The following is a 13,277-nucleotide window of genomic DNA, read 5'->3' as shown; positions in this document are numbered from 1 at the left end:
CTCAATGGTGGACCAGAACCATATCAGCCAGACCCACAATTTATAGAACCGCAGTCTCTTGCCAACAAAGTGTTGACATTTCAAGAGAAATTGTTTCGCGATTTCCCCCGACTTTACGATGGTTCAATTGAGATTATTTTAGATGAGACTGCACCATGCCCATTGTAATTACATAAACTGCACACCTGCATTTATACTTCACTGGTAAGAAACACTACTATAGCTACATTTGAACAAGTTGAGACAACCCTTCAGTTACTAACTGCACATTTTCCAGGAGTATTCATTATGGTTCCTCAATATACATTTAACATATTACAATGTAGTCTGTGTTACAGCCAGCAGTTATTTTGGTGTCCCCCTCAGAAATTGCTCTTGAGAAAATGTCATATAATTGTCCCCCCCAAAGTTGATAACAGATTTTCGCCACTGGTTTGTAGAGTTTATTTTCATTATTTTAAACCAGATTACCATTTTGTAATGAACTTGTCCGTTAACACCACAACGATGGCATTAACAATAAGCTAGTAAGCAACACTAATCATCATTATAATATTAATATAACCGCTAGGTATAGGCTTAATTTATCTTGAGCTAGAACAACGATGGAGCCAGATATTCAAGTTTACAGTTTCTTTAGTCCGACACCATACCTAACAGTCAAACTAAAAACACGAAGCAAAAAGAACAACGTATAGGCCTGCACGTATACTACAATACTAATAGAATTGATTTTTGTGAAGTTCACATGTATCTGCTTCTTGATCGGACTTGTACCACATTTTGACAGTTTTCTGCAATGCCGTAGCTCCAGCTCACAAGCTTGCGACTGGTTGTCGCAAAGTATGACTTGTACAGCTAGTTCTGTGCAAGACCGGAAAGTCAGTCTGGAAAGATGGCGCGGTCCGTTTCGCGCTCTCGCTTGCCTCACTGCGCCACTGAGCACTTATCATAGAAATGTATGGGAACGCCATCTTGGAAGAAAAATCTAGCTGTGTCAATTAATATATAAGTCTATGGGCACGTACAAGAAGGTATTCAGTCAGTCGACCTGCTAATATACGTAGCTGATTCTGAACAAACTCGTCTTCAATATGAAGGTGTTCTAACACATTTAAAATGTAACACAATAGTAAATATTTAACCATTAATTTTTCGAAATGTTAGGGGAAGCTGTAGCCTGGCTGCCAGCCCAACTTAGCCCCACCCACAAAAACATGTGGTTGGGAAGTTGGGTCTGGGGAGGCTCGGTTGTGGAAAAACTATGTCCGAACAGGAGCTGTTCAGACTAATGAAATTGTCAGGGCGGGCTTTATACGATGATGGACAGATGATCAACAGCATCGTAATCAACACGTCACCAACCTGCGCTTGGGTTGAATTTGTTTTCAACAAACAACATATTAAGTTGCTCTGATTGGTTGTAGGTCTATCCAATTGAGCGAAGAGTCATTTGTTTTACGAGTTCGGTTGAAACACGCCCCATACTCACAACCCAATGGAGAGTTATCAGACTCATATTCTGACGAGGATTCTAAGTATGACAACGTATTATAAGTATGACAACTTCTTGCAGTCTTAAAGAAATCGCCACTGGCACTATTCCTACAACTTTAGCCTCCTTGGCCGGTCTCTGGAGGCATATAGCGTTCCATAAACGGGCATACGTCAGGAACAATGTTTGTACGAATTCAGTCGACTCGTCAGTTGTCGTGTCGTTATTTATGCGAATGCGATACTGAAAACACAAGACAATTTTACAGCATTGCATTGCTCAAAGGAAAACATACAAATTGGTTTCGCAGTCAATCGCCCCTTCAAATGTGAACATAACAAACACCCATAAGCCTACATAATCATTTGCATGAATGTACCAGAGCATTGGCAATTAGTTTAAATAATGATAAATTGCTTTTATGACGTGCATAAGTGACTTAGAATAGATGATGTGGAGGTTGAACAAGTACTGCAGTGATGACAGAGAATTTTGATTTGAGAAATATAGGTACCAAAGCGACTGAGAAGAACTGTTATCACCGGCTGTATTAGAGGCACTGCACTATCTGTAATTACAGATATCTGTGTGTGTCACCGACATCATCGCGGGCACTGTGCCCTATCTATAATTCCCAGAATCTGTGTGTGTGTGTGTGTGCCACCAATTTTATCATGGGCACTGTGCACTATCTATAGTCCTAGTAATCTGTATTTGTGTGTTCCACTGACTGTGTTAATCACTGACTGCATCACAGGCACTGTGCACTAGTATTAATGTCGCTTTGAAAATAATATTGTTCTATATTGTTATATATCTATTCATTAAGGCCTATTGGGAAGTGGTAACATATTTTCAAATATGTTCCAGTTCTCCAGGAAAGACCAGGGCATTTACAAAGCCACACTCAGCGATGATAGAGGAAAGGATGCATCTCTTTTTGACATTTCTGGCCAAGGTACTCTTCCAAGATTTTTTTATTATACAGTTTTATTGATTACTCATTTAATCAGATTTTAGTAGGCCATATTTAACCCTTTCTCTAATTTATTTTTTGGGGGGTTCAGTCTTTGATGCTATTATCAACGCCATTGCCCACATTGCTGGTAAGTTGTTCTTATGAGAACAGTATTTTGAGTTTTTCTACACCACTCATTTTAATATTAATAAATGTTGATTTTACAGTACAGTTCCTAAGTGAATATAGGCTGAATACAGCCTTTAATGTTCAATATGTATTTTCCTGCCTTCTAGTTTACATACGTATACAGTTAAGTGTACACTGGCATGACACTTGAGTTGATTATAAGCTATTACATTGCTCATATTGTTGTGCTTTAAAATACTGCATCTAACTGCATCTGCTTGTTTGGTCAGGGTCATCTGCATCTGATCTGGTCCTCCAGTGTACTCCTGAGGGCATCAGACTGCAGTGCTATATGAAGTACTACACAGAGGAGATGAAGGCTAGCTGGTTCCACAGGTATAATCATGCCACTGTACGTTCTAGACGTTATATATTTATGTAAATGTATTGTAACTGACCTGTAATAAGGCACTTGTCGATGTTCCAAGGCACTTGTCGATGTTCCCATAAATTATTCAACAATGTATATAGTGGAAAAATAAATTGCATGGTACATGATGTTAAAATGAAACATGACCTTTATCACCCAGAGAAAGCAAGATTGCTTCTTCTGAGAAGATGAGAATTGGTGGCACTGCTGAGATGGCTTGGATGCAAATCTGTGATCCTACAGACAAAGAGAAGGGCCAGTACTCCATCGAGATCTTGGATTCTACAACCTCCCACACTCGTAATTTTGACCTTTCCGGACAAGGCAAGAGCCCCAGGAATAACAGCATACAAATTGTTTTGCTTGTCAAAAACCACTTTATCAAGTCTCACAGATCAAAATAATGTGATGGTCCTTAACAACAAAGTCTAACAAATATTTGCTACATTTTTCTCTTCTTGTTTTCAATTGTTCTGATGGGGTAAATTTAATCTCACCTGTGTTTGAGCAAATTATTTATTTCAGTTAAAATCTTTTGCAGCTTACACTGATGCATTTGAGGAGTACCAGAGACTGAAGTAAGATACTCACTGCTCCTCTTTATTGTGTTTTCTGTTTGTAACTGAGTGATAAAAAAATCTATACTGACATTTTTCTTCATTTGCTCTCTTTAGGGCTGCAGCATTTGCTGAGAAGAGTGAGTATTTCACAGAGATCAATATATTCCCAGTGTGCTGTGGATATTAGTGGGTGGGTGCAGTGGGTTTCATGTTGATTATATTTCAATCCTCAGACCGTGGTAGAGTTGTTGGTGGTCTGCCTGATGTTGTCACTATCATGGAGAAGAAGGTGAGAATGTAAACATTCACTGTACACAAGGTTGTAAGCTATATCTTATTAATACTGTACAGACAAGTGGATGGAAAAACTTGAAAGAACTAGACATTAAACTTGAACATTAAACAGACAAATGTAAAGACTTCCATACAGATGTCAGTGTTTCCCCTATGTTGATTTTGTCGTGGCGGCCCGCCACGGCTACATTTCTGCCGCCACGGTATCAGAAATAGGGCTGTACAAGACAGGCCGTCTATCAGCAGCGATTGTTAGAGTGCATGTCGGAGAATAGCAAGGACACGCGCTTCACAGTGCAGTTGAGATTGCGTGTGTGCGTCTTTGAGAACTGTAAGTCGTATAACTTGTGTTTTCAGTTCATTAAAGCCTGTTATTGTATTAGTCTACAGTTATTGCACCGCCTCTTTTCAAATGAAAATAAATGTGCATTTCATTTTAAATGTAAAGAGGCGGGACTTTGATAAAACTGCTTATGTCCCGCCTCTTTTCAAAGGAAAATAAATGCACATTTCATTTTAAATGAAAAGAGGCGGGACATAAGCCTTAGGCTTTATAAAACACAGTTTTTCCTGAACATTTAAATGGCCCTAAAACGTAACCTGTAATGGTTTATGCCTGGTGTGGAGCTGTAGAACGGTGCTGGAAGCCTGGCACAACCAAGACGCACACACTTCTCTGACCCTCTACCTGATCATGCGCTTGCTTCAATAAACGTGACCGTGAACAGGCCACATGTTAACAATAACATCACTTAAGAGATGTCTATTTATTTAAGTATTTATTTAAGTATTTGTTTAAGTATTTATTTATTTAAGTATTTATTTATGTATTTAATTTTGGCACATTTAGTCCTCCATAGGTCTTGCCATTGAGAAAAATATAATAAAAATCCCCTTATATTATTATATTGGTAGTGTGTAATGTTTACATTTACATTTATGCATTTAGCAGACGCTTTTGTCCAAAGCGACTTCCAAGAGAGAGCTTTACAGAAGAGCATAGGTCACTGATCATAACAACGAGATAGTCCCAAACACACGAGGTAGTCCCAAACACTGCAAGCAGCCAAAACATGAAGCATGTTTGAAATACATATCCATACTTTAAACATTTGGTATGTGTGTTTACTACATATATGACAAAACCTTATAGCAAACTGCTATGCCTCACACATATAAAAAGCTAAAGTGTTTGGGAGGATTGTTAGCTTTTGTAAGAGGGTGTTATGTTTTGCTGGTTTGGTGTAAGGTTTTGTGGTTAGTGATTTGACCTGTTGCTTGATTTGGCATAAATGGACGGGATGCAGGCTGTTGTCCAATGCACCCGCCAGAGCTCCTTCAAAGAGTTGTGCCAGGATATAGTTACTCTAGTTTAGGGATTTTATATTATAGTTTGATTATTGTCATTAATGGCTAATCAGAGGTGCGAAGCAAAAAGCTGGTTCACATAAAAAAGATTTTGCAATAGTATGATTTGATGGAAGCCTTCTTTTATAAATTGTTACGTAAGTTGAATTTTCCTTCCATTTTGGACTGACAAGTTAAACACCGTCTAACTGCTCTGGTGACATACGGCGCAACACCTCACTAAAACGCTTTATGTTGTTTTTTTGTTATATCACAGCATGATTTCAAGACTTATGTCAATTAGAGCGGTAATAATTTGCACACTCTAAGTTTACATTATTTTACTTAAAATTATACGAATTCTTTTTTCATTTTTGGATGATTGGAGGTTACAATGTTAAAGAGGGGGTTTAGATAAGCATTGTATGTTTAAGTTATATTTACATATGTCTAATAAAATGCATATCCATGAGATTTTTCTTTCTGACTGCACCAATTTCCTGCCACTTTCTGCCCACACTTAGACCCTGAGTCTGACCTGCACAGTCTGGGGAGACCCCACTCCAGAGGTCACATGGTTCAAGAATGAGCAGGAGGTTGCCTCCAGTGAGCACACCAAGATAGCATTTGAAGCTGGTAAGTTCTCAAGCCTCACCATCAATGCAGTCACATCTGAGGACTCCGGCAAATACAGCATCAACGTGCGGAACAAATATGGCGGCGAGTTTGTGGAGATCACAGTGAGTGTCTACAAGCAAGGAGAAGACATCCCAGAGCCGAAACTGGGGCAGATGTCCAGAGGAGGAGCCGCACCTGTGGCAGCAAAGTCCCCTGCTCCTCCACCGAAAACCCCTACCCCAACCCCTCCTCCATCTGTCAAATCCCCAACCCCAGCAGCTTCCATAAAGTCTCCAACCCCAACCCCAAAGTCTCCAACCCCAAAGTCTCCAACCCCAACTCCAAAGTCCCCAACACCCCCGCGCAGTGTTAAATCCCCCACTCCACCCAGAGCTATGAAATCCCCAACTCCCCCAAGAAAGTAAAAAAGGGATCATAATTCCTGAGAAAGATTAAGGCTTTAGTGGTTCTTATTTATAGCATGAGTGTGAAACCAAGAGCCATATCTTGAAGGTATAAATACACGTCTATTTTAGCCATAGTATGCCAAGTGGTCTCACAGTCTCAACAGTCCATAAAAACTGACTAAGACCAGAGTACAGACCATGTTAATCATCAGTGTTTTAAGTTTGCACCTTCCTCTATAAAGTATAGTGGAATGCCAGCGGATGAATTGTCATAGAGTGCCAACTTTGTGCTGTTATCACTTAAGGCAGACATAGGACTGGTTCATCCACAATCATTATGCCAAAGAGACTATGACTGTGTTCCCCCACAATATCTATACTCTGTGTTAATAATAAAATATATTTATCACCTTCTCTTGTTGCCTCCACAGATTATGATTTTTCTTTTTACTTCACTCCAACTTCAATGCTTTTAAGTTGAGTGTAAAGTGATAATTATAATGAAGCAGTGGGTGCTCGTCGACTGTATACACAAACAAACCTACAGTAGCCTACAACAACAACAATGCACATTAGGGTCTTTCTAGATTAACCCACAAAGCAAGAGACTACTTACAGAACACTAAATCCAATGGGAGGAACTTTCTTCTCAGAAGAGAAAAGAGGTGGAGATAAAAACTGGTTCTTTATTTGCATAAAGACCTCAAATCCACTCCCATCCTGTCCTGCTCACTTTTCTAGTTTTCATCTGTAGTTTACTGTGGAGTTTCCAGATCTTTTCTATATGTTGAATCAAAGTCTCAAGGAAGTATCAAATGTATCTGGAGCTTTGTCTGTTTCTGACCATGAAGTAAGTTCTAAACTTAATATCCATGTTTCTGAGATTTAAGAAATATATAGTTGTGCATAAAATAATAAGTAATCATAAACACATGTTATTTTAAAGGTGAAAGGGTATATCTGTTGCACTTAGAAGGGCTTTGGTAAGTAGAATCAATGGAGTCCAGTCTTTCTTGTCTGTCATCATTGAAAGAGGAGGTGACTGCAGGGGAATTCATTCAGCCACACTACAAGGAATCCTATCGGCTTGCCATCTATGCCCTGGTCAACAGTGGCAGAAATGCTTATCAAGAGTATCTGAAAGCTGAGAACATTTTTGACTTTCTATCAGAAGAGGAACTGCTCTTCATTCAAGAAAATGCAACTTTACCGGCTCCCGATGATGACTTGGAAGTTAACAATGAAACTGAAGAAAAAAGTCCATCAACGTATTTCCCCACAGAGTCGGATGAGGAGGTGCCTGACCTTGACCTTGGATGGCCTGAGATTATCCATGAGAACACAGAAACAAATATCAGCCTGCTTTTTAATCCACCCAGACAAAGCTCACCAACTATCAAAGAGGTGATTCGTAAACAAATCCAAGAGGCAAGACAGGTAAGGAAACAAAAATGCTTAGTATATGTTCTCATTCTTTTTTTAATATAATGTTTCATAGTATATAGTACTTAATATATGCATAGTGCATTTCAGACAGGAATACAGTATGGAAAGGGTAGTACTGTCAGCTGCATTTGTGGCACACCATCTCAACCAAGTCCAAACTTGTTTCTAAATTTCAGCCACACACGTCATGACATGGTTTCCAAATGTCATTTGAACAATTAGAGGTAATTCCAAAATCAACAGGTTGTGGAGTTCCAACTTATCATAGCAAGTGCTCAATTGTGCACAGAAACGGCAGTGTTCATTTAGAGACAAAATGCAACATTCAGTACCTCCTTGCGGCAACTGCACACAGGTGTTAAACACAATTATACATGCAAGAAATAAGCATAGTGTCAAGTATTAAAGATTCCCTGTTTATTGAGACTAATAGTCATACAGAAACTACATATGTTATTGTTTTTCTCTACAGGTTATTGCAATAGCAATGGATGTCTTCACTGATGTAGACATCTTCAAGGAGCTTATCAGTGCCACATTTAGAGGAGTGGTTGTCTACATTCTTCTGGATGATATCCAATTCACAAGTTTCCACACTATGGCTGAGAGGTCAGGTGTTTGTATCAAAGATCTCAAGGTAGATAAGGAATGGTCACTTTATAGATGCAATTGAAATCAACCTGCTTTTTTGTATTTATTACTAATTTATTGTATAACACGTGAACTTAGCACCAAAAAGGCATGTTTGATTGTTATGAAAAGTTGCCTGGGGCCATGACCTTTGCTTTGGCAGGAACGTTTTAAATTGACATTTAATGCACACCTTAAAAGAAATCCAGTCATATATTCAAATTCTGTGGCCTTTGCCTTCATAATTCTTGCACTAACATGCAGGATGATTTTCCTGTTTCACAGCATGTTACTTTTTTAGAATCACAATTAAATATTTCACTAAAGGTTTGAGTTGTGACAGAGGTTTTAAAACTCACTTGATGCTTGAAGCACATTCCCTGGTGATCATGTCATGTTGAATCATGTCTGGGTAGTCTAACCTCATAATGTATGTAATGTCACTGTAATCTGTATACACACAGTACAGCAAACGGTTTACTTGTAGAAAATATAAAAGCTAATGCACAGTGATCATCAGTATTCTTCAGTTATCCAATGGTTTGCCAGATAGTTTTCCATAGTTTAATTCACCAGTGCTTTTTCTTGAAAATGATACTGCTGCACTTTAAACTCCTATTAACTCGTCACACAAAAAAAAGTCTGAAGGGACTGACTGTGTCACTATCCAAATACTTTTGGTGGACAGTGTATGCTATATAAAATGTAGTATTAAAAAAGAATGCTAAGGTTGCACACGTTACACACATTAAAAACGTGTGCCACATGGTCAAAATATTTAGGTTTAATATGTGGGTTAAGGTCAAAGTTGGGGTTAGAAATCAAGATTTTGAATTATTTGTGTGTGTGGTTATTGCCTACATTATGTGACTCTAAGAAGAGAATGATGAAATCTGTTCCTTTCTTTACATTTAGAATGTCCGAGTTCGAACTGTGAAAGGTCAGCAATATCAGTGTCGGTCTGGAGCAAAGTTTAATGGAGCTTTGGAACAGAAGTTCATACTGGTGGATTGCAGAACAGTGTTGTATGGGACGTACAGGTATTCCCAACAGACCCACTTATTTCCACTCCAAGGCATTTCCACCTGATAATATTATTATGTTACATTATGTTTGCCTATTATTTACTATTCTAAAACTTGTTATACTGTAATTTAAGATGGCTTGTCTGATGAAAAATACCTTTGGTCTCTTGTCCTAGCTTCATGTGGTCCTATGAAAAGATCAACCTCAGCATGGTTCTAGTGATCACTGGGCAGCTTGTGGGATCATATGATGAGGAGTTCAGAAGACTGTTTGCCCGCTCTACTCTTCCAGCTGCACTTTCTCAGGAAAGTGTGTTCCTTAGGGAACCAGTGTCAGTGTACAGCCCTAACTCCGGTCATACCTCACTCCATCTGATTCACATGAGATCTAGAATACAGACCACAGGTTTGAGTACCTTTACGGGACAACACAAGGATGAAAGATACGATGGGCCCATGTTAACCAGAGGCTTAAGCATGCAAGACAGACTGCATCACTCTCACCATACAGAGTCTGGGCAGCTGCTGAGAGGGCACAGCTATGCTGGAGAGCTGCAGAAAGGTCATTTAACAACTCAACTGAGGACAAGAGATATTGGGGCTTTCTGTGTCCCTCAGAGACAAAGGCCCAACCAATGTAGTAGCAACGACGTACAGATGCAAGGCAGGATGAATCAGCTTCTCCACACACAGAGGACTTGCTATAGCACTGACAAGTATCTGCTTCCCTTCAACTCAGAGACCTCTCTAAACAGGTGGAAGATTGACTCATACCTTAATAACAGTGACCACACATTGGCTGAATCTATTGAAAGCCTGCATCATACGGACACACTGCCAGAGATTAAGAGGAACCCAATCACACCATCCCGTATGAAATCATCATTGATTTTCAATAGCTATCTGCAAGAACGGTTGAAATCACCCATACACATGTGTGAGGACACGCAAATGTTACCACACAGTATTCAAAGTGTCTCAGCTGACAAACAACCACAACTGCCAACGCCTCATAGGTGGATGGACAACCAGACTAGAATGGAACAGTTAAGGCTGGAAAACAGAAATTATTTGCACCAACAAAGAGATTTTGCAAATAATAATCATATTTCTGGGGTTAGTCAAGAGTCTCTCAAGTCTGAATTTTCAGCTGTAGAGAGACATATGGAGAAGCCAAAAGTAATAATTCTGGAAAAGAGTCACAGTATAAATGAGTTGGAAAATAGCTCAGCTCACAGTTTTAAACTGGAGCCATCTAGCCATGGACATGGCTTCACTTCAGGAGATCAACCTGATGATCAGAACAGATTGATAGAGACAGAAAGAAACCAGAAATTTACAACAGATCTTACAGAGAGCCACCGAAGTATCTCTCATTATGACATCAAGACCATATCAGAAAAAAAGCATTCTGAGTCATTAGATTGGCACCAGCCTCCGACAAGGACAACATCAACAGCTGACCTGGGAATACAGATGACGAAGCCTTCACTTAAATCCTCAAACTTCAGACCCACCTGTCTTAATGTGCAGGACTCTAGAATTATGATGTCTTTGATTGGCATTCCAGAAGAGAAAGAGGGCCATGTAAGTGGTAGTATTGTTTCTTCTAACCAGCTGGGCAGCTACTTAAGTTTAGTTTCCCTCACAGATGACAGAGGAATATCAGTGAAAGAGGATAAACCACTTCATGTGATGAATTCAATCAGATCCAAGACCGCAGAAGAATCCCAGCATATAAAGGCTGAGAGGGTAGTAATGGTAGAAAAAGCAATACCTGAGCAAGATAATCCTCTTCAGAGGAAGAATTCAATGAGATCAAAACTTTCTGCTATTTTTCGATCCGATGAACCATCCAAAGAGGAGCCAACACTCCAAAGAAAAAACTCTATGAGGTCAGGAACTTCATCTGGATCAAAACATGGTATGGTTCTTGCTGACAGTGATAAGGAGCAACAAAACTGTACTGACTCAAGAGCCAAATTATTTTCGAATCCAATCGGTAATTCAAACGTAGATCAGGACGGTCTGGGTTCTAGAATCACTCTTCCAGACCCTATAAGGAAGAAGGCTTACAGCAGATTTGAACATTTTCTCTCCGTTGAAAAAAGACCTTCAGAACATCCAATGCCAAACAACAGAGAAGTACCTTCTTCAGAAAAAAACAAAAACACGTTTTTAAGTGGCTCAAGACAAGGTTCTGTTTCTGCTGCAAGCAACTATACAACCTACCAGACCCAAACGTCTACTGAAAATAAGTTTGGAAGATTCATGCAACGAGTAGGAAATCTCATCAACAAGAATAAGTAAATCCATTCTGGAGACCAAATAGTCAAACAACACATAAATATTGTGGTGACCAATATTTCCAGTAAGTAACAACAAAATGTAAATAGCTAGTTCTGTTGCTACTTTTCCAACTATGATTAGAAACCATATATTTCACCTGTGTGGGTTACTGTGTCAAAGAGACAAAGTACGTGAAATCAAATACTATTTACAATTAAATAATAATGAATATCTTTGTTTATTTGTGGGATATTAATTTCTACAATGAATGCATAGGATTCTTGACATTAAAATAATACATTTTAGAGAGGTTGTTGAGTGGTCTATTAATACCTACAAAAACCTTTCAGTTTCATTATTCAATATCAGTAGTAAGTCTTTTCTAAATATACTTAATCCGCTTTCCTGATGTTTCTGTGAATTTTTCTTTGAACGATTCATGCCATATTTTTGTATCAATGTTTCTTATTTTATGCGTGACATTTGGGGAATGTTGTTAGTTTTGTATGGTTTAGATTTATATGTATAAGGAGGTCTGCAATGAACAAATCACATGTGATGCATATTTCTTCTACAAAGTTGTCACATTTGGTCTTCTATCACAGCTGAGTGAATAAAGTTTTCAGACTGTTTGTTGTTCGTCATTAGACTTCCATTTTGTGAATATTCATCTCTTGTTGGTCCACAGGACCAGTAGTGGACCAGTAGTCAGACTACTTTTGTTAGGTAACGAGTAACTTAACGCGTTACTTATTTAATTGAATTAATCCGTTACTTGTTCCTTGTTCAAAAAAGTATTGCGTTACTCAAGTTAGTATTTTGGTTACGAGCCCTCAGCATGTAGCTAAAAGTCTAGGAAAGTTAAGGCTACTTTTCGCCAACCTAAGTACCTACGAAAATGCTAGACAGTTCCCCTTCATTCGTCATGGAGCCGACCTGCTAAATAGTTATTTAAGACTTGCATGTACAGTAAGCCTAATAGGCTAGTGATAATCCACCCAACTTTTTTTGGATACCCCTACTGGAGGTAGCACTAAACCTAACAATCTTTCCAGTCACTCTCCCAGGTCGTTGAACGTTTGTAAGGTTGAATCATTGAGACTCTGTAGAAGACTCTGAGAGAGAGAAAAACATCTTAGCAGGTGGCTTTGAAAATAGTCAGGAGGTTAAGAGGGTTAGCAAGTCAGGCATTGACTGCTTGACAGATCTTTACAGTGACCAGGAGGAGGCTGACACAAGGCTGGTGTTACATGTAATACACCTTGCACAGTCTCGTCTGATTGTCAAATGTGAGGCTCTCAAAGCCTGTGTGATTGGTCTGCATTAGTTTATATGCCTAAACTCCCATACGGACAGGCTATATTTTAGTCCTTTCTTGGTTTTGGGGTGTATAACAATATCTGTTAATTTAACAATCTTAGCAGTAAAATATTTTTTGCCAAGAATCCATTTCATATATGGGAGACCTGATGAAAAACATTGTTGGGTTTAGTTCTACCTCCGGTAGGGGTATTTCAAAAACTTAAGCCCTTTTAGATCATTTGTTACTAGCCTATAATGTCACATTAAATAATGTATTTGAACTCAAGCTTGTGTGATGCGTCACTGTATCGTTGCAGCGGTTTTAGGATTATATTACAGTAAGTAAA

The 13,277-nt window shown here is 38.9% G+C and overlaps 2 protein-coding genes across 3 annotated transcripts in view; both read left to right on the top strand.

Moving 5' to 3' along the window:
* myom2a (myomesin 2a) overlaps nt 1-6,652 on the top strand; it is a 43,103-nt gene extending 36,451 nt beyond the window's left edge. For both annotated transcript variants that reach the window (XM_084684897.1, XM_084684896.1), the window contains 8 exons: nt 2,366-2,453; nt 2,563-2,601; nt 2,873-2,978; nt 3,173-3,336; nt 3,554-3,590; nt 3,687-3,709; nt 3,806-3,861; nt 5,738-6,652. In XM_084684897.1, the coding sequence (XP_084541023.1) occupies nt 2,366-2,453; nt 2,563-2,601; nt 2,873-2,978; nt 3,173-3,336; nt 3,554-3,590; nt 3,687-3,709; nt 3,806-3,861; nt 5,738-6,256 (1,032 nt within the window). In that variant the 3' untranslated portion in view covers nt 6,257-6,652. The remainder of the gene's footprint in view (nt 1-2,365; nt 2,454-2,562; nt 2,602-2,872; nt 2,979-3,172; nt 3,337-3,553; nt 3,591-3,686; nt 3,710-3,805; nt 3,862-5,737) is intronic.
* Nucleotides 6,653-7,234: 582 nt separating this feature from the next.
* LOC146238071 (protein FAM83B-like) lies at nt 7,235-12,057 on the top strand. Its single transcript, XM_084685730.1, has 4 exons — nt 7,235-7,675; nt 8,157-8,321; nt 9,230-9,354; nt 9,516-12,057. Exons 1-4 carry the CDS (start codon nt 7,235-7,237, stop codon nt 11,647-11,649), a joined length of 2,865 nt encoding a protein of 954 aa, XP_084541856.1. The 3' UTR covers nt 11,650-12,057.
* Nucleotides 12,058-13,277: the final 1,220 nt, after the last annotated feature.

This window comes from Hypomesus nipponensis, chromosome 21 (genome assembly GCF_054491055.1).
Source record: "Hypomesus nipponensis isolate SF chromosome 21, ASM5449105v1, whole genome shotgun sequence".
Classification (NCBI taxonomy): domain Eukaryota; kingdom Metazoa; phylum Chordata; class Actinopteri; order Osmeriformes; family Osmeridae; genus Hypomesus; species Hypomesus nipponensis.
This window is presented reverse-complemented; position numbering and strand designations above follow the sequence as displayed.

Coding starts and splice junctions, on each gene's coding strand:
- LOC146238071 (XM_084685730.1), top strand. CDS start 7,235: ATGGAGTCCAGTCTTTCTTGTCTGTCATCATTGAAAGAGGAGGTGACT. Junction 7,676..8,156: donor AAATCCAAGAGGCAAGACAG/GTAAGGAAACAA, acceptor TTTTCTCTACAG/GTTATTGCAATAGCAATGGA. Junction 8,322..9,229: donor TTTGTATCAAAGATCTCAAG/GTAGATAAGGAA, acceptor CTTTACATTTAG/AATGTCCGAGTTCGAACTGT.